Source organism: Callospermophilus lateralis, chromosome 1 (assembly GCF_048772815.1).
Source record: "Callospermophilus lateralis isolate mCalLat2 chromosome 1, mCalLat2.hap1, whole genome shotgun sequence".
Classification (NCBI taxonomy): domain Eukaryota; kingdom Metazoa; phylum Chordata; class Mammalia; order Rodentia; family Sciuridae; genus Callospermophilus; species Callospermophilus lateralis.
This window is the reverse complement of record NC_135305.1, coordinates 211,478,851-211,500,267: the sequence shown is the minus strand read 5'-3', so window position 1 is coordinate 211,500,267 and position 21,417 is coordinate 211,478,851. Positions and strand designations below refer to the sequence as shown.

The 21,417-nt window shown below is 44.2% G+C and overlaps 1 protein-coding gene across 3 annotated transcripts in view; it reads right to left on the bottom strand.

Annotated features, from left to right (window-relative positions):
- The window catches only part of LOC143392778 (uncharacterized), a 29,473-nt gene that overhangs the window by 6,134 nt on the left and 1,922 nt on the right, over positions 1 to 21,417 (bottom strand). For 2 of the 3 annotated variants that reach the window (XM_076846823.2, XM_076846833.2), the window contains exons 2-3: positions 486 to 612; positions 202 to 262 (exon numbers count right to left, since the gene is read on the bottom strand). In XM_076846823.2, coding sequence (XP_076702938.2) covers positions 202 to 262; positions 486 to 612 — 188 coding nt within the window. Of the gene's footprint in view, positions 1 to 201; positions 263 to 485; positions 613 to 1,829; positions 1,906 to 21,417 lie in introns of those variants that run through there. The other variant, XM_076846844.2, reaches the window with a different exon arrangement.

Below are 21,417 nucleotides of genomic sequence, written 5' to 3'. Positions count from 1 at the left end.
ACACCAACACATCAGCCTATGGGGGACATTCCAGATCCAAGTCACATCAGATGCTCAACCTGTATACAGTTGGGGGGAACACTTCTGAGATTAAATCAACTTGAAGCTGCCCTTATTTGTACCATGTGCTCATGTTTCAAAAAATACCTATCATTCCAAGACTCTGCAGGAACACTGCTTTCCCTTTTGAGTGCAAATTACCTTAGGTTTTTCCTGGGGCTTTTGAACTCATCTTCAACATTTAGTTCTTTCCATTTTTCTCCTAAAATGTAGACCCAGAAAAACCACTATGAATCATTCAACATTATAGAAAAATTATTAGGTTCTAGCTATATTCAAAGTATAATAGGATCATGCCTCGTGTCTTCACCCCAGTGTTCCCAAATTCACGTTCAGAATTATGCAGCAACAAGGGACTGCATAATATGATGAACAAGGGACATTTGCTTTCCAATGACCAAGCCAGGGAATCATGCCACCTTTACCTATAAAGGCCAGGTTCCCAGAGGTTTCCTGCATCACATCTCTGTAGAGCTGCTTTTGGGAAGGATCCAGCAAAGCCCACTCCTCCTGGGTGAAATTCATGGCCACATCCTCAAAGATCACGGGCTCCTAAAACATCCATATATATTTCCAAGAGGAAGGAAGAGAGACATCAAAAAGTCATTTCTAGACTCATGGGGACAAAATGATATCTACTTAGGGACATGCATGTATTCTATGCATGGCATACACAAAGCCCCTGGGTGTGGTACCTAGTGCCACCCACATCCACAAATGAGACACATCTACTGCAAGATAAAACAACATATTGAAAATAAGACCTAAGGCCTTGGGGAGGGAAACAGTCAATTGAAATCTAAGTGTTGAAGACGGAGCAAACAGGCAGGAGTTTTGCTTAGAGGACACCGATATACTCCACTGCCAATTCCTGTCATTTGAACTTCAATCAAATCTACAGACCAGTCATTTCCCAGCAATGTTCAGAGAACGCATTTTCCAAATGTACCTGGAAACAGATGCAATATTTTTCAAAGCACTAAGAAGGGACTTTGAAAAGCCCAAGGTCCTCACCACTGGATGGATGGAAAACAGTTTGCTTCAGCCTCAGTCATGAGAATGTGTGGGACCTAATGAGGCCAAGAAAGGAACCTTAACACTTTCCCTTGAAATTGCCTTAATACTTACTAAAAATAGAGATTAAATCAACTTGAAGCTGCCCTTATTTGTACCATAAATAAGGTACTTTCTGTTTCTTAAAGAACACTGGTTAGTGAAAAATCACACAGAAAAGACTGGAAAGTGATTGAGGAATTAGGACATTGGTCACCTATGGAGACTCTAATGAATGGCCAAGGCTCTGTTATGAATCTTCAGAAGTCACAGGATATTTATAGTGTTAGTACTACTACATCTTAATCTTACCACAGACCTTTTATTTGTTCTTTTGTCAATGAACTTTATGATGAATCATTTACACAAAGAATTAAGTTTGGGAAGGAACAGAACATATCCCTATTTATGTCTGCCTTGAAAGAAGCACTATGAGCTACGATTCGCAGACTGGGTAGCAATAAGCAGGGTAGCACAGGTCACACCGGGAGATCCCCAGACCCGGAGCAAGCAGAGATCAGAGCGCATGCTGGCCGTCAGGCAAAGAGCAGGTCAGCAGATGGGACAAGAAAACACAGACGGGGAGGTGGTCAGTGTCTGCACATCCCGCTTATGGTCTGGTCATCTCCAGAGGGATGGTTCTGATGCCGACACTGAGGACAATGTGGCATAAAACAAAAAAACAAAACGAGAAGACAGGCAAAGGCTTTACTCACTGAACTGAGGGCTCAAAGAGAGAAGGGCAGGTCTCTCAAGCAGGCAGCAATTGTCTTTGAGAGAGCAAGGCAAGAAAACTGGCCTCAGAGATTCATGGAGGCTATAGGGAAGCTCTGGGCAGAGGTTGGGTGGTCTGAGTCTCCTGCCAGCTCCAAAGAAGGGAGCCTCAGGTTTCTGATCACCTTACCTTAGTGTGGTGCACAAAGAGAAGAAGAAATGGAGAGGTTAAATTGTGGAGAGCGAACGAGCCCTAGTCATCGGCTGATCCTGCGGTGTTGGCAAAAGCCAGGCCTGGGAAAGGCGAGGATGTGAATGACCTTGACCCTCGGCTCTGAGGCCAACAGTTATCAAAAGTTCCAGTAGAGCAGGTTTTCTGGGTACAGCAGGATAGCCGCAAGATGGTTCTAACTCTATAATATTTTAGTGCACAAAGAAGCCTCTTGATAACTCACAAGCCTGAACAATTCACAAAGCTTCTACAGTTTCACTTCCTGGTTATGAGACCCTACATGATAAACATGCTGAGCTCGTTCCGGGCCACTCTTCCCACATTAAAAAATTCACACAGGACAGAACCCCTATAGATGTGAGGACTGTGCCAAAGCTTTTATTTATAAGCCAGAGCTTGTGAAACACCAGAGAACACACAAGAGAGAACCCTATAAATGTAGGATATGTGAGAAGGCCTTTGCCCAGAGATCAAACATCACTGATCAAAAGAAAATTCATAGCTGGGTGCAGTGGTGCACGCCGTAATCCCAGGGACTCGGGGGCTGAGGCAGGAGGATTGAGAGTTCAAAGCCAGCCTTGGCAATGGCAGGGCACTAGGCAAACTCAATGAGACCCTGTCTCTAGATAAAATACAAAAAAAGGCTGGGGATGTGGCCCAGTGGTTGTGTCCCTGAGTTCAATTCCCAGTACAAAAAAAAAAAAAAGAAAGAAAATTCATGCCAGAGAGGGCTTATGAGTTTCAGCTGTACGGCAATAAATTCATCCAGAAGAAAAATCCGATTTCATCAATGACCACAAAATCCATATGGGAACTATAGTGACGTGGCCACATCAATGATCACAGCAGCTCAATTCATAACAGCTAAGCTATGGAACCAACTTAGGCATCCTTCAACAGATGAATAGATAAAGAAAATGTGGTATATATACATAATGGAATATTACTCAGCCATAAAGAATGAAATGATAGTATTTGCTGGTAAAAGGATGCAACTAGAGACTACCATGGTAGGTGAAATAAGCCAATCCCAAAAAACCAAAGGCCAAATATTCTCTTTGATATGCAGATGCTAACACACAATAAGGGGAGAGAGTAGGGATGAATAGAAGTTCGCTGGATACCCAAGGAATGAAGGGAAGGGTAGGGGAATGGGGATAAGAAAGACAGTAGAATGAACCAGATATAACTTTCCTGTGTTCATGTAAGGAGCTTCACTAAGTTGCTGAGGCTGGCTTTGAACTCGAGATCCTCCTGCCTCAGCATTCCAAACTGCTGGGATTAGAGATATGTGCCATCGTACCTACCTCTAATCCACAGCATGTACAACCACAAGAATGGGAAGTTATGCTTTGTGTATGTCAAGATACATTCTACTGTCATGTGTAACTAAAAATAACAAAATTTTAAAAATCTATATGGGAAAAACTTCTAAATGATACTAGTGATAGATGGGAGGAAGCTTTCTTTCAGAAGTCAAGACTTCACATCCATCAGAAAATTCACAGTGGAGAGAAAGCTTGTCCATGTAGAAAATCCCTCAGCTAGAAGCTGGGCCTTGGTTTACATTTAAAAATTCGATACTGGACAAAAACCTTATGAATGAATGTTCTGAATGTGGGAAAGTCTTCGCTGATAAGTCTTATCTTGTGAGACACCAGAAAAGAATTTACCACAGATAGGAACCCCTGCACTTTAAACATACGGGAAGGCCTTCACTTATAGGGCAGCCTAAAGCCACTACACAGAAATTTGCACCAAAATGGACTATAATGTGAAGGCTATTGCTGAGGTACTGAAGACTTGTCTATTTCCTTTGAAGATTTATTTGACTTATTTATTCAGTGAGTAATTACTTTGTTGTTATTGGGGGTTTTTTTAATTTGGTTCGGTTTGGTGCTGGGAATTGATCTCAGGAGCACTTTACCACTGAACTGCAACTCCAGCTTTTTTTATATTTTATTTTGAGACAAGTCTTGCTACATTGCTGAGGCTGGCCTCAAACTTGACATCCTCCTGCCTCAGCCTCCTCAGTAGCTGGGATTATAGGCAAGTACCACCACACCCTGTCACTCAGCACTATATTTATTAAGGGCCTTTTGGGTAACAAGGACTTTTCTAAACACTGAACATAGAGCAATAAACAGAACATGACAAAAATAAAAATGGTTACCCTTCATCTCCCAACTGGGGAAACAAGGAGGCAGACCCTGAGCAGGATTAACTTACTACATCAGAAACACTTAACCAAGGTAGGAAACCATCCCTAATGAATTTTGCCAAAGGCAGAAAGAAAACCAGTTGGAGAGGTGAAATTTTCTGGGGGTCCAACCTTAGCAGATCCTAAAAATAGCTGAGTTTCACCTACAGAATCCTACCAGGTTCTCAGTGTAACAATCAAAGAAAAAAAAAAAAAAAAAACACCAGCTGATTCTGATACCAGAAGGGAAAAAGGCATTGAAAATTTTAATTTTTTTCATAAGTTCTTTCTTAGGAAGAAAAAAATTTCCCCAAACCCTAATCAACTGAGAAATTTCTAGAACCAAAAGTTCAAAGGAAGTGAAGAACCCCATTTCAACCCCCTCTAATCTTCCTGCCTCAACACCAGAAAAGCAGGAGAATCCAATTTGTCACAGTGATATTCACACAGCCACCTTCCAATACAATGATGAAAAAAATCACAAAGAATGTGGACAAGCAGGAACAGATGGCTCAAAAATGGGGGGAAAATGAATGGAGAGAAACCATTTCTGAGGACCTTCAGGAACTGAACTACCAGACAAAGACTTTCAGACTGAGGTTTGCTCAAAGGAGCAGAGGGAACTGCAGCGAGGGACTAAAGGACACCAGAAGGAGGACGTGCAAATACTGCACCAACAGAGTTACAAATCATCAAGGACCACACAGCAATCAAAGCACAGCTTAAATGAATCATTCCTAGATGTTCAGTTATGGATCTGAGCAAACTGAGCAGAGTGTCATGAAGATAAGATGGTGGAAACTACACAGCCTGAAAAAAGGAAAGAAAACAGGACCAAGTTGAGAGACTGTGTCACTAGGAGACCTCTGTCATATGAATTGTTGACAGAAGTTCTCTGGAAAGAAGCAAAATGGTAGTAACTCTGATGACGCAAAGAAAAGTCTGTTAGTGCTCTGGAGCTGGGGCCTTCTGAGAAACTGGGCAACGAAAACCCTGCCTTCAAACCCTGATTCTTGTGACCAAGCCAGAAAGATTTCAAACCTGTCACTCAGAGTAACAGGAATAAGTTTACTGAAGGGATGGGGGAAAGGAAAAGGGGGCACTCAAGGGAGAGAGTGGGTCCTCTGCCTCTCCTGCACTCCAATTTTATTAGGGGTCCCAGGGAAGTTTCCAGAGAGTCCCGCCCAGGGCCACCACTCAACTTTTGACTGACAGAAGGATGACCCCAGATTTCAAGTCTCATTGCCATAGCAACTCTACGTCACCTTGGTCCATGCTGACCAGTTCTAATTGGATTTTTTTTTTTTTTCTTTTTGTACCAGGGATTGAACCCAGGGGCACTTAATCCCAGCCCATTTTTTTAAATATATATTTTTATTTAGACACAGGGTCTCACTGAATTATTCAGGGCTTCACTAAGTTGCTGAGGCTGGCTTTGAACTCGAGATCCTCCTGCCTCAGCCTCCCGAACTGCTGGGATTAGAGATATGTGCCACCATGCCCACCTCTAATTGGACTCTTAACCATATGTTCTTAGAGATTTTATAGTGAGGGGGAACTATCATCTCCCAGAGTTTCAGGATCTGGTCACCAAAAGTTTCCTGGGTTCCTCTCATTGACATTATCTTGGACCTGCATTTCTCCTGCAGTTAACAGGTACTTTGCTGAGGAATGTGACATCTCCTGTCCACTTAAGCCAGACAGGGCTGCAGGTAAATTGCTTCTTGGAAAAAAAAGCAATGGGGGTCAGCACAGTGGGCCCATTTTATAGAATTAGTCTCTTAATTTCATGTTCCCACCGTTCATATTCGTCTGTCCCCTAACATTAGGAAAGAATTAAATGGAAATACAACAAAATCTTTCCTTTCTTTACTCCTATCCATAGGAGCAGATAGATGTTTGTTCAAACCAACAGGAATATCAACAACAGACTTGGTGGTCATAGCTAATGACAGCAGTTGAATACGGGGTATGAAAAACAGAGCATACCAAGGACCAGCGCTGCCCACGAACACAGTCCAGCAGTATCCAAAGTGCATTTAGGGGCTGGGGATGTGGCTCAAGCGGTAGGGCGCTCACCCGGCATGCGTGCGGCCTGGGTTCGCCAATAACTAAAAAATAAATATTAAACTTATCTCTCTCTCTCTCTCTCTCTCACTCTCTCTTTAAAAAAAAAAAAAGTGCATTTAGATTTCCTGTAAACAGATTTTGATAGTCCTGGGAAATCACTAAAAATACTTAGAAAACAAGTATACTTGATGTGCTGATGGAGAAGACAACATAGAAGCAAAACGCACAGTTAAAATGAGAAGGCAGAACCTCATGGGAAATTTAAATAAAAACCTGGAACGGCTAGAACAAATCAAAAACAGTTACAAAGACGACACTCATTAATATATCAATAATCATTGTAAACGTGAATCATCTGTATGCACCCGTTACAAGAGAGTGACAGTTCAGAAAACAAGACCCAACTTTCTATTCTGCACAAGAAAAAAACATTTTATATATCAAGACCCAAGGAGGGAGAGGGCAAGGGAGACATCTTAAAGGATCAAAATTATAGTTGCATAAGAAAAATAGATTCAAGAGATCGATTATATTAAAACATGATGACTGAAAGGTTATGGAAAATAATATTCCTATAAGACACGCCTCGAAAAATAGAGGGAGTGCGCTCAGGAGGAGGGAGTGAATTAGCCAAACATTCGCAATGGGCCTTCCTGGGTTCATTCCCAGCATCTCCACCAAAAGCAAACGTTTACCCCTTCTCCTAACCACAATGGGTCCTGAAGCGGGGAGGCTAATCTTGAAATGCTGGGCCCTATCCCATTGCAGATGAGTCCTGGAAGAAGAAAAGCGAATAGTGAAGCTCTGGGTATCACTGGGTCCCAGAGGAAGAAAGGCAAGCAGTGGACACCAAGCTGTGAGCTTTTCCCAGTGACAAGGAGTTTCAAACTTTTTATTTTATTTATTTATTTTTTTAGTTGTAGTGGACACAGTACCTTTATTTTATTTATGTGGTGCTGAGGATCAAACCCAGGGCCTCACACATGCGAGACTGAGCACTCTACCACTGAGCCACAGCCACGCCCCAATTTCAAACTTTTTACAACTGCCTTCCTGGGTTAAAATTTTAACCTGCACAACTAGCTCCCTGACTGTCCAAACTGCACCTCCGCAGTCTCCATTGATTAACACACTCTCCTTGTAAACTAGAAAACCCAAATGCCTTCTGTAACCAGAAAATGAGCCCTCCCATGCCTGATGGGTTGACTTTGCTGCAACAGTCGAGGAAAGCTTGCTGTTCGGAGGTTTGCTTCCCGTCTCCTGCCTTCATCATTGGTGGGCCACGTGCTTACAATGAGCATAGTTAAAAAACTGGACTCCGCTGGACATGGGGTACAAGCCCATGACCTCAGCTACTCAGGAGGCTGAGGCAGGAAGATCATAAATTTCTGGCCAGTCTGGTAATTTAGTAAGACATGTCTCAAATAAAATTTTAAAAGCAGCTAGGGTGTAACTCATTGATAGAGAGCTTGCCTAGCATGTGAAAGATTTTGAGTACTGAAAAATTAAAATGAATAAATAAAAATGACAAAGTTGTACTCTGGAAAATCATGAAGGAATTAGATTTTAGGGGCTTTCATAACAAATACTGATGGGTATGAAGATATGTATATGTTACTTCACTTTAGCCTTTCCACAATGCAAATACACTTTGAAATACATATTTTATATGATACTCAATTTTCATGTATGATTTTAAAAAATGTAAATAAATATTTTTAAAATAAGATAACATACAGATACTGACATATTTACTATAAAAGTATGCACAGATATACCATTAGGGCAATAATAAAAAAGTGGAAGCTATGTTAATTTGAGATGAATCAAGCTGTACCTTAAAAAAAAAAAAAAAAAGAAATAAAGGGATAAAATAATGATACAGCCGTCAATTCTCCAGAAAGATGTAACAATTCTTAATAGGTATTCCCTTAAACAAAGCATCAAGGGGCTGGGATGTGGCTCATGCGGTAGCGCGCTCGCCTGGCATGCGTGCGGCCCGGGTTCGATCCTCAGCACCACATACAAACAAAGATGTTGTGTCCGCCAAAAACTAAAAAAATAAATAAATAATAAAACTCTCTCTCTCTCTCTCTCTCTCTCTCTTAAAAAAAAACAAACAAAGCATCAAGTTATGAGGCAAAAACATGTAACTGAAAGGAAAATTAATATTCAAATATATCTGGAGACTTCAACACACTTCTATTGATGACAGATTAAGAAGGCAGAAAAATCAGTAATGAAATAGCTGAACTCATGAGCATCAGCTGGCAACTTCAGGTGTTTGATGTCACAGGACACTCCAACAACAGCAGAGTACACACTTCTTCCAAGATCACATGGAATATTCAGGAACCTAGACTATGTTTTGAGCTACAAAACATTTTATCAGGGCCGGGGTTGTGGCTCAGTGGTGGAGCACTTGCCTACCAAGTGTGAGGTACTGAGTTTGATCCTCAGCACCATGTAAAAATTAAGGTATTGTGTCTACGATTTAAAAATATATTTAAAAAATTTTTATCAATGTCAAAATTTAACTCCATCTATGTTGGCATCTGAGGGCAGAGCTAGATGAAATCAGGGAGACTCACCAGCAGTAACCATAGTCTATTTACCTGCACGTAATTCCACGGAGATATACTTTCTTAATTGCTAGGAGTTAAATTTATTTACTTATTATTATTTTTTCTTTCTTCTTCTTTTTTTTTTTTTTTTTTTTTTTTGTGGTGCTGGGATAGAACCCAGGGTCTTGCAAATGCTTGGTAAGCTCTACCCCGAGCCCCGGATGTTTATATTCTTCCTTGGTATGAAATAATCTATTTCAAGAATTCTCTTTGTTTCTTCAGACCTCATTATTCTGTCCACTCAGGTTACAATTAAGAAAATCACCACTTAGCTGGGTGTAGTAGCACACACTACAGTCCCCTCTACTAGGGAGGCTAGGGCAAGGACATAAGGGGACAAATAGATGAGGATGGTGGGAACCCGAGGTTAAGGGGATAATTCTATAAAATAGGCCCACTGTACGGACTCTCCTTGTGCTTTCTTTGCCAAAAAGCAATCTGCCAGCAGCTGTGCCTGGTCTGAGAAGACAAGATATGTCACATTCCTCAACAAACCAAGGCAGAGGGCAAAGGTCTGGCAATCACTGTAATAATGACTGATGGTGGTTGAGAGAGGATGATGACTGGTTCAGAAAGAGAAGACAATGGTTTGCTAAATAGCTGTGAGTTCTGGGTGGGGAGTCATACTCCCCAGCTCAAAGGGTTGCTATCAATTACCCCTAAGCTCCTGCTCCTTCCAGACCTTAGGCAGGTATGTGGAGAAGAGAGGGTGAGGGGTGAGGGGTATCAGGTATGGAAAATGACAAACCCCCGAATAGTGAGGCCTGGGAAAAGGGACTGAAAAACAAAATCATACATGGATAGCTTTCATCTCTCCCAAAATAAATCCTCCCCAGATGCTGACCACAGGCCCCCAGCCCCCAAATTCAAATTCCTGAGTGCACAAACTGACTCACTTATTAATCACCTCTTACTATATAACCAACATAAGCCCAGACCCCTCCTTTATTCAATGGCTCATTTCTCCACCAGGAATCAGGATCAACAGCATCACCCCATTCCTGCATGCCCTGTTCCTGTATGAAACTTTGTTCCTGAACAATAGAGCTGAACTGATTCATGAAGCATGGGACTGGCCAGCTCTTTTTAAGGGAGCTATAAAAAACCAAGACACACCCACTACGGCAGAGGGCACAAATAGATGGTGCGGTGGCTCACGCTGAAATCCCAGGAGGTAGGGAGGCTGAGGCAGGAAGCCAGCCCCAGCAAAAGCAAGGTGCTAAGCAACTCAGACTTTGTCTCTATAAATAAAATACAAAATTTTATTTTGGGGCGCCGGAGATGTGGCTCAATGGTTGAGCAGCCCTGAGTTCAATCCCTAGTACCCCCCACAAAAAAGGGGCACAAATTACACTCCAAGTAGACCAACACTGTATTTCCAAAATCTAACAGCTTGAAGTGACACCCACTTTCTCCACAGAAAAGCCCTCTTCACCATGGCTGATTTTAGGACTGTCAGCAAAAGAGTCCAATGTAGATAAACTTCCTATTTTCATGTCACCCTATTTACTTGGCCACAGGCTGAGAAGATGCCAGCGCTCCAGGTGATGGACACCCCCTTACTAGTTTTTCACAAACGTATCCAGTATAGTACTTTGTAGAAATGGGCAAACAAGGCCTCTGGCCTTGAGCTGGGCTTCACAGAGATGTCTACATTTTAAAGATAAGTTACAACTGGGCTCCATGGTAACGGCTGGCAGGGGGAGGGAAGAAAGGGGAGAAGAGGCTCTCCCCTTCTCAGGTGTTGTCCTTGAAGGGTTAACTTGCCCAGAACAGTGAGAGAAAAAGCTGCTTTTCTGTGAACTTCTGCAGACTGTGAACTTCTGAGTCCCTCCCCTTACATGCTAGATATAAAATTCCGAAAACTCCCTGAACTCGGGGTTCAGGGGATTGATTGAATACAGCAAAAGCTGTGCCCTCTGAACCTGGCTGCAGCCAAATAAAACTGTTTCCTGCTGTCTTAGGTGCCTTGCCTCATTTGTCCCTACAACATTTTTGGCGAGACAGATGGGACAGAGGAGGTAAGGAAGGCTATTCTGCCTCTCTTGTCTCCGGGACCCGCTTCCCTGGGGCGATGAGGGACAGCGGTCCCCTTGGCACGCCCAGGCCACTCTTGACCTGAAGGAGGATCCACTCACCCAGCGCTCTGGGGCTGCCACCCCAGAGCACAAAGGAACCCACAGGCAGCAGGAACCAGAATTAGGGTTTTGGAGCACTGCCCATCTGAACAGGTAGGATCCAGGTCCATTTGGTTTTGCAGCCACCTGACTTCCCCTTTGAGGCCTAAGGGGTGGAAGAGAGGCTTGGTCACCCTCTGTTGGGTCCCGAGTACCCTCCAAAGTGGTTGGAGCTGAAACGGACCCGGAGAGTCGCCCGAGTAGTCTCTGTTCGGGGTCAGCGAGCAGAGGGCAAACCGTGACTCCCTTTCGGTTTGGTTTGGAATTGTTGGAATCTGGGTGGTATAGAAATTCTGTCCTGGCCATGTCTGTGTGAAAGTGTGTGAATGAGATGGACAAAGGGAAGGGTTCCGACCCAACCGAGGACTGAAGCGAGTGCAGAGTCCTGATTCGCGGTTCCGTGGCCCCTCATACAGTCTATGGCGGAATTTCACCAACCAACGTCCAGGTCAGGGGTTGATACCGACCCGCAAGGCTAAGAGGGCCCTAAGTTCCCGCGAGGGGAGCAGCTGGAGATGGACGAAGCAAGTCTTGTCCTAAATGTGTTTTGTTCTAAGTGTGCGACACCGATGCAGGGTGGAACACGGGAGGCACACTAAGGAAACCCAGCCTTCTGAAATGTGTGTTAGAAACCTTTAGGAAGGTTTTCCTGGTGACTGTGGGGTGAGACTCACTCCACAAAGGTGGCATGCTCTGTGAATTAGAGTGGCTCACCCAAGATGTGGGCTGGCCACCAGAAGGATCTTTACATGACAGAGTCACTGCTGAGGTCCTTTGATTGTTGTTGGAACCCCTGAACCACTTCTCTTACCTTGATTGCTGGCAAGAGATACTTGAGAGCCTGTCTAGATGGACAGTCCAAGCTGAGGTTAGCCAGAAGCATAGTGGTCTCTAAGACCAAGCGGAAAGCAGCTAAACAGAAAACCTGACTAGGAAAGACAGGAAGAGAAACAGTTTTCCCCATGAGCCAGAAGAGGACCCAGGACCAACTTTGCCAAGACACTGGGACAGCAGACTGTCCCCTAGCCCCCTTGTCCTCAGAGGCAACAAATGATGGCCCCCAATACTGTTTATTTCTTCCTCTATGATGGCCTCAGAGCCAAAGGCTTCCTAGGACCAAAGACTCTTTCACCTCCCAAGATGAAGGTGGGAGATTTGTCCCAAGACCGGAGCCACAACCTACAGATAGAAACTCTCCAGATGCCCCTGCAAGGGACTAAAGGACATACCCATGTTGTCCAGAGGGAAATGTCTGAGGGACACAAGGCAGTTGTGTGTGCCAGCCTTTCTCCACCTCTGAGCTCATAAACTGGAAAAGTCATACTCCCTCCTACACGGAGAAACCTGGGACCAGGACTGATCTGATGCAGCCCATTATCCAGACCTAGGATGGGGCCCCAATGAAGAAGAAGGTCTAAAGATAAAGAGACGTCAAGAAGCCCTCAGAGAAAGTCTAAAGAATAGAAAAAAGAGAACAAAACACACTGTCTGTGCCCAAGAGTTAGAAGGAATCAGAGCCAGCCCTGAGCCCCAGCCTAAGCCAAGCACATTGCAAACAGAGCCCAGATAGGCCTCCTGCTGCTCCAGCATCTCCCTCTCCCACCCTGGATAGCCTGAATATTTCTCTTGGCCCCACATCTGCCTAAGGCCCCTCTGCCCTATGAAACTGGCAGCAATAATCAAAAGAGATGTGCCCAACTGACTCAGAGCTAAATGTCCAGGCCACCGCCTCTGCCACCCCTCTCCCTGCCCAAAGGTGCTCAGGGGAGGAGGGGCACCATACAAACATTGCAGCCGCAGTGCAAGTTTGTCAGTGAAGAAATGCACAGGCTCAAACAACAGGTGATCAATGCAGCCTTTGTGGGACAGGCTCAGAGAGCCATTTGCCAAAAACTACAATCCTAGAGGGCTTTACTGAGAAGTATGCCAGAGACTCAAAGACAGGCAGACCAGAAAGATAAAGAGGAGGATGGATCTCCTACAAACCCAGAGTTCAAACAAAGGGGGGCTCACTAGTACAAAGACAATGGTCCAAATGTTTATAAAGAAGAAAAAAAAAGCGTGGCCAGACAAAAGGGGAAGCCACCAATGGCCCTGGCAGACAAGTACCCACTGCCATGCTCAAAAGCTAAGACTTGAACAGAGAAGGAATGAATGTTTTGGCCTCAGCCCCTCCTTTCAGTTTCTTCCCACTTGCTCGGAAGTCTGTGATTGACGAATATGGCCCATGGACACACACAACTGCATCTGATGCACAGGACCCAGCGCCTCAGGAGGGCTCAGCTGCTGCAAGCCCCAAATGAACCAGGAATATATTCATGTTAACAGCTGATAGTGGGCCATAGGGTGCTCACCCCAAAATGACATGCCACCCTGGCTCCAAGCCACACGCTGTGAGCCACCAGCAGGAAGGGCCACAGAGCCCCACGCACCCAGGCTTACTGAACAAAACACAAGCGGGGCAGCCGTATATACAATTAGAGCAGCTCCCACCTGGCAAGAGGAGAAAGCCACACAGTCAAAGAGCAACACCTAGGTGGGCACCATGTGGCTGCCACACTGGGACCTGCACAGAACCACACTGCTGCCCTCCAACCTTGGCAGACAGCCCATGGCGAGATTGACCTAGGTGCCTTTTATACAAATTATGTCCAAGGTCATCACTCTCTGCTAAGAAATACATTAGATTTAAGAGTTGGAGAATCCTAGCAGCCAAGATACTGCACTGGGAGATAACAAAAAAAAAAAAATTCCTGCATCTTAAAGTGCCAGAGGCTGTATGTATACCTCCCTTCCCTAAATGACAGTTCCTCCCAAGGGCTTGAGTACACCATCCTCAGGACAGCACTGGACTCTTGACTGAAAAGCCCATATCTATCAAGAAAAAGTCAAATACTTTGGTTACCATCTGACTCAGCAACAGAACAGAACAACCACTGAGCCTCAAAAGAAACAGGAGATCTGCTCAATTCCAGTCCCTTCGGCCTGCCATCAGACTAGAGAATTCTTGGGGGCTACTGGGTTCAGCCATATATGGATCCCCAACTTTCAGTTATGGCAAAACCCCTCTATGAAGCCACAAAGTGGGGAGAATGGGATCCTCTAATATGGGGGTCATCTAAGCAAAAGGCCATTAAACAAGGAGGATATTAAACAAGCACTCACCAGTGCACCTGGATTAGGGCTCCCTGACCTCACAAAGCCTTTCTTTCTGTATGTCCACAATCGGTCTGGAGTAGCTATGGAAGTTTTGACTCAGATGCTGGGGACATGGCACTGTCCAGTGGCCTATTTGTCCAAACAGCTGGACTCTGTAGCCCAGGGCTAGCCACCTTTTTTTTACAGGCCCTTGCAGCCACAGCTCTTCTGGTGTTGGAAGCTGATAAACTGGCCAGGGGACAAGAACTGGTTGTCGGAGTTCCTCACTCAATTTTGACATTGTTAAAATATAAAGGACACTATTGGTTGACTAATTAAAAAGTGGTCAAATATCAGAGCATGTTATACGAAAACCCACGTATCCACATTGAGGTCGTCAGAACTCTAAACCCAACAACTTTGCTGCCCATTGGACCTGGAAATCCTGATCACAAATGTGTTGAGGTCATGGATGGAATGTTCTCCAGCAGACCAGACCTAACAGACCAGCCCTCAGGGACGCTGATGCAGAGTACTTCACAGATGGAAGCAGTTTTATAAAAGATGAGGTATGTTTTGCTGGATATGCAGTGGTCACTCTGGACTCTACTGTCGAGGCAGAACCTCTGCCTCAGGAAACTTCAGCACAAAAAGGAAGACTTACTACTTTGACTCAAGCACCTCAGTTGACAGCAGGAGTCTGTGTGGATATTTACATAGACTCAGAATATGCGTTCACCACCGTTCATGTCCATAGGGCCTTATGCTTAATTAACTCAGGAGAAAAAAAAAGGGGGGGGAACATGATGGATAGACAAGAAATTCTTAAACTTTTGGATGCACTGTGGGCTCCCAGGAAGGTTGTGATTATATATTGCCAAGGTCATCCAAAGGGAAACACTGTGGTTTCTCAGGGCAACTGGAGAGCTAACAGAGAGGCCAGGTTAGCTGTCTGCAAGAAATGGGAAGAAAATCCAGTCCCAGGTTTAAATGCTGCCCTTCTGGCTGGCCGACTAGCTAACAGAAAGGGAGCCAACATACTCCCATCATGAAAGTAAGTGATTTAAGACTGAAAAAGGGAATTTTCTCCCAGGAGGATAGTGGAGATTTTCTGATGGCCGAAATAGCCATCCCGGAGTTTCTAGCCCCAGACTTTCTCAAACAGTTTTGCAGGAAAATATGTTGGACATACAGCACTTGTGACATTTCTGAGTCAACATTTCTATGACCCCCAGCTCACAAGCAACACCTGGATGATCTGCAAATAGTGTGAGGTTTGTGCTCACAACAATTCTTCTCAGGGGCCAAAGCTTTCACCAGGAATCCAAACTACAGGAGGAGCACCTTTTGAAGACTTGGAAGTAAACTTCATTGAACTACCATGCTCAAGGGGCTATAAATAACTTTTGGGTTTTTGTGTGTTCCCACTCTGACTGGGTGGAAGCCTTTCCCACCTACACTGAAAAGGCTAGAGAGATACTAGGATGCTTCTCTGTAAAATTATTCCCAGATTTGGTGTCCCAATAATTATTGGCTCAAACAATGGGCCAGCTTTGGTGCAGAAGTGATACGATTACTAACCAAGGGTTTAAATATCAGATGAAAGTTATCTACTGCCTATAGGCTGCAGAGTTCTGGTAAAGTTCAAAGGATGAACAGGACTTCAAGGCTCAATTGGGTAAGCTGTGTCAGGAGACTCACTTACATTGTGATGAACTCCTCCCTATTACAGTGCTGAGGATTAGATCCACTCCCAGTAGGAGGACTGGATTCTTTTCTTTTGAGATAATATATGGGAGGCCCCCCCCCTTATTAGGGAACTACAGGGAGACTTAAGAGAGATAAGAAAATTAACCCTGAGGGGCTGGGGATGTGGCTCAAGAGGTAGCGCGCTCACCTGGCATGTGTGCGGCCCAGGTTTGATCCTCAGCACCACATACAAAGATGTTGTGTCCACCGAAAACTAAAAAAATAATAATTTTCTCTCTCTCTCTCTCTCTCTCTCTCTCTCTCTTAAAAAAAAAAAAAAAGAAAAGAAAAGAAAATTAATCCTGAGAGGACAGCTTCAGGTCTTGGGGAAAACTTTACAGGTTCTCAACCAATGAGTTAGAGAAAGATTGTCAGTAAATTTGACCCAGGTGCACATTCCTTCAAGCCTCGAGATTGAGTCTGAGTCAAAGAATAAAATATTCAGCCCCTAAACTTCTTTGGAGGGGCCCTTTCAATGTTATTTTATCCTCTCCAACTGTAGTAAAGTTTGCAGAGATAAGTCCCTGGATTCACTACCCAGACTCAGGCCTGCAGCTGCAGACTGGGAATGCTCTCCAGATGGTGCTATGCCCTTGAAGCTGACCATCCTGAAGAAAAAGGAGCACCGGAGAAGCTTGAGGATCAGAAGGACTACAGCCCTGCTCCAGTCACTCCGGAAGCTGACTGGTCTACACATGGCTGAAGCTTGAGGAGACTAAGGCCCTGTTTCAGCCACACAAGAGGGACTGGCTGATCAATGTCCGATGAAAGATAAACTTCCCACCAGGACTAATGGACTCTTTCAACCTCTGAGATAGTCCTTATACTGTAATACATTGCCACCCCTTGCTTCTAGATATATACACAGTTCTGTGGTTTTTGCTACTGGTTTGATAACAGTAACTCCTACTGACTGGATTCTGAGTAATAACAAAATTTCACTTATATTTTTTTATCTTGCTTATATAAGCTTTCTAGGATTTGTTGGTGTTATTAGTTTGGCTTTATTAATTCATGCTGTTTAACCTATGCTAACCAAAATGTTAGTCTATTATTTAGTTTGGTTTCCTTTGATAACCATAAGGGATTCTGCCTTTCTCCTATTCCAACCATGGAGATCATGTGAACCATGTGTCAAGACAATCCACTACAACCAAGAGGTGGTAAAACATATATTTAGGACCTGTCCCACCAGAGGAATGCTATAGATGGATGACTGTTTGGAAAGGAAAAAGAGGTCCATTGGAAAGAAACTTGATTTAGGAGGTCACCAATCTTGGGGTGAAGGTAACTGGCCACCCCAGAGGATTATTGCCACTTATGGTCCCGCTACCTGGGCACAAAATGGCAGTTGGAGTTAAAGAACTCCTATTGTTAGAGTCTGTAAACAAGTCTGGATGGCGATGGCACCTGGCAAAATGCCAGAGGGAGTGGTTTGTGAAGTAACAAAAGGAGCCATTGAGTGTGGAGATTCCTTTTTTGTTGACTGCTGTATCTAGTTTATGCTAATTAAGATAAGCTGTGTGGAATGTATAAATACCTCTGTTGTCTTACAATAAATGGCTCCTACTCCTGCTGTGGCTCCTACTCCTGCTGTATGGATCTACACAACCCCCTGGTTATTTTGCTGCAGCCGGACTGGGGCATCCTATGACAAGTTAAACAGAATTACTCACTTACAAGCTATACTAGAAATTATTATTAATCAGACTGCCACAGCCTTTGACCTCCTAGCCACATAACCGACCAGATGCAAGGGGCTAACTATCAAAACCATTTGGCATTAAATTATTTACTGGCTGAGGAAAGAAAAAATGTGTAGAGTTCAACAGCTCAGATTGTTGCATCCAAATGGATGACAATAGTTAAACAGTTAAGGATATAGCCAACAACACAAGAAAACTAGCATATGTCCTAGTTCATACCTAGAAAGGCATTAAAGTTGGGGTTTCAAACATGCTTTTGGGAGATGGTTTTCAACTCTTGGTAGATTTAGAAGCTTAACTGGTGTAATGGGATTCTGTTAACCTGTTCATTGCTCCTATGTTTGGCTCCACTGTGCATTAAAACTATTGGGTCCACTGTAGAAGCTGCTGTTGAAAGGATGACAACAACTAAGGTTTTGACATTGTACAAGCTTTAAGCGAAGATAATGGTAATGATGCTCTTAAATTTAAAGGATTAAATTATGGGGAGCATCATTAAAGGGGGGAATTGAAGTGGACACCCCCTTTCTCCACAGAAAAGCCCTCTTCACCATGGCTGATTTTAGGACTGTCAGCAAAAGAGTCCAGTGTAGATAAACTTCCTATTTTCATGTCGTCCTGTTTACTTGGCCACTGGCAGGGAAGATACCAGCACTCCAGGTGCTGGATACCCCCTTACTAGTTTTTCACAAACGTATCCAGTATAGTACTTTGTAGAAATGGGCAAACAAGGCCTCTGGCCTTGAGCTGGGCTTCACAGAGATGTCTACATTTTTAAGATAAGTTACAACTGGGCTCCATGGTAACAGCTGGCAGGGGTCACAAGAAGCTCTCCCCTTCTCAGGTGTTGTCCTTGAAGGGTTAACTTGCCCAGAACAGTGAAAGAAAAAGCTGCTTTTCTGTGAACTTCTGCAGACTGTGAACTTCTGAGCCTCTCCCCTTACATGCTGGATATAAAACTCTGAAACTCCCTGAACCCCGAGTTCAGGGGATTGATTGATTATGTTGTCTGCAGGGCAGGCTGAACAGATGTTGGTTGCAAGATAGCCCACGCACTCAAACCCCCCTCTATCTGGTCCTTTATCACCTATTTGCCTCAAGTCTGAACATTCAACCCCGCTCAAGGCTGAACACTTTACGCCCCACCCCCTTAGGCCAACAAGGCAGCTTGCAGATCCAGAGGCCCTATTAGATTTGGGCTATAAAAACTCCTTCCTGCCAGGGCCCCCTCTCTCTTGCTCTCTTTGTCTTTCTTGTGTGCGCTCCCTGTCTCTCTCTTGCTCTTGCTCTCTCCCTCTTCATCTCTCCTCTTCTCTTTTCTCTTTGTTGCACTGCTGCAATAAAGATCTTTTGGTTGCTCCGAGTGTTGTGGTCACTTTTCTTTCAGATTACAGCAAAGGCTGTACCCTCTGAACCTGGCTGCAGCCAAATAAAACTGTTTCCTGCTGTCTTTGGTGCCTTGCCTCTTTGTCCCTACAACAAGCTATAGCTGCTGAGTTGACCCAAGAGCTTAATCCTGATAAATAGTGATGATAAGGAACTCTCACCACTCAAAGACTTTTGATCTAGCGCAAAGAAAACTCTTCCCATTAGTTAGATGATTCTCCTTCCTTTTAAACTATAAAAACCAGACACACACTTCTAGCTAAAACAAAATATTTATTGTAATCTCGGGAGAAGGGGGCAGGGGGAAAATTTATTGTAATCTCAAACTTATGCTCTTGACATATGTGATTCCATTTTCTGATCTTACCCTAGGAGATACCCCACCCTTAGTGTTCCCTACCCCACTCTTAATGTTCCCTTCTAAGTCAAAGAGTTATCTACCATCTACACAAGCCATCCAGAGAAAAGCCACAAACCCACCCATATCCTGCTAGACAAAACTTAAAAAGTCCCCAGGTAGACCTGAGGCACCAACTTCTGGGCCCAAGCAAGCAATCAATACTGCAGGCTTTGCTCTTTGATCCCTGGCTATAAACCACAGCCTGAAGCGTTATGAAAACTAATATTCTTAGGACAGCGCCTCCCCCACCCCCCAAAAAAAAGACAGGTGGGGCTCCAGAGGAAGGAGGGAAATTAGCCCAACACTAAGCCTCTCCCAGTAAATCCTTTTCCAGGAATAATGCACCCTGAGGGAATGAGACAGACTCTGAATGATGGGCCCTAAATTTTGGTCTTCTCCTATTGTCAATTAGCCCAGAATTCCCCCACAGTAAAGAACAAACATCTGGGGAACAATGAATCCCAGAGGAAGAAGAAAAGCAATGGGTGGGATTTGGGATTTGAGTTTTCATCACTAGGGATCAGAGCTCCTATCTCCTCCCCGTAGAAATGAGTTTCAAACTTTTTACACCAGCCTTGCTGAGTTAAACTTTTAACCTGCACAACTAGTTCCCTGACTGTCCCATAGGCATGTCAGCAGTTTCCAACGATTAAACCGTCCTCATTGTACCCAATGAAATTCAATTTAATCAGAAAGTGAGCCCCTTGGGTGCCTGAGTGATTGAGTCCGGGAATAAACACACAGCTTCGCAGAACCTATGGAATCTGCATTGCTCATTTTGCAATTATGCTGCCTATGGTGTCTGACCCTTTTCTCCCTGGGAAATAGAATAAAACTTTGCTCTGCACTTAGACTCTGTAAAATCTTTCACAACCCACAAACAGGGCGCCATTTAACTAAATCTAACACTTATTAAGCAAGCTTTTCTGAACTGTCTTTCCTCTTGGTCTGTGATCTTTGACCCACCCTCAGCCTGAGCAAGGTCACTCTAAAAGCAGGCTGACTTCAGAGGGAAACTGGATAGTTAGTCTAGGGTCTAAGGTCACCACCCCCGGGCTCCATTCCTGTCCCACCTGGTTTCTACTCCTGTTTGCTCCTCCCTACAAAAGCAGAAATTCTTGAAGAACCCAGCCTAATCCATTTTAAGATTGGGAGTGAAAGGAAAGTGACCATGACACTCGGAGCAAGAGATCTTTATTGCGGTGGTGTCTGATCAATGAGAAAAGAAGAGAGAGAGAGAGAGAGGAAGTAGAGAAGAGAGAGAGGGAGACAGCAAAGCGAGAGAGGAGGTCTTACATCCCTTTTGCTGTGTTTAAATCTAACAGTGTCTCTGGGTCTGCAAGCTGCTCTGTTGGCATACAGGGATCGGGTCACACAGTACTTGCCAAGGGTGTTGAAGCCAGATTTAAAGTTAGGTAGTCAGTGTAGTTAGGTAAATCGGGTCTAATATCGAGTGAAATCTAAAATGGAGGCCATGCTGGGAATGACTCAGGGAAAACGCAGGACAACTCATGGAATGTTAATGGAGTCCTGAAAAGGCCCTAGGCCAAAGTCCACCTCAAAGAAATGTTAATGGAGCCCAGGAAACAGCCCCCAGCAAACTTGAAGGTGCTGACTCAGAAGTCCTTCCTGACCAGATTACTTCTTTGGCCCACCTGTGTCCCACCCCTCTTCCAACCTACATTCCATCACCAAAACTATAAAAAGGGGAAACAACCGCACTTCCACGGATTCCCACCTCTTGGGTCCCCTTCTTCCTCCGGGAGAAGTCTTTTCTGCTGTCCTTTAATAAACTTCTAATTTCTACTCTGACCTTGCCTCGGCGTGTGCTTTCTGGTGTTATTCTTCAACATTGGGGAAGCAAGAACTCGTCACCGGTCAGTGTCATCTTCTGCCTTCAGACAGACC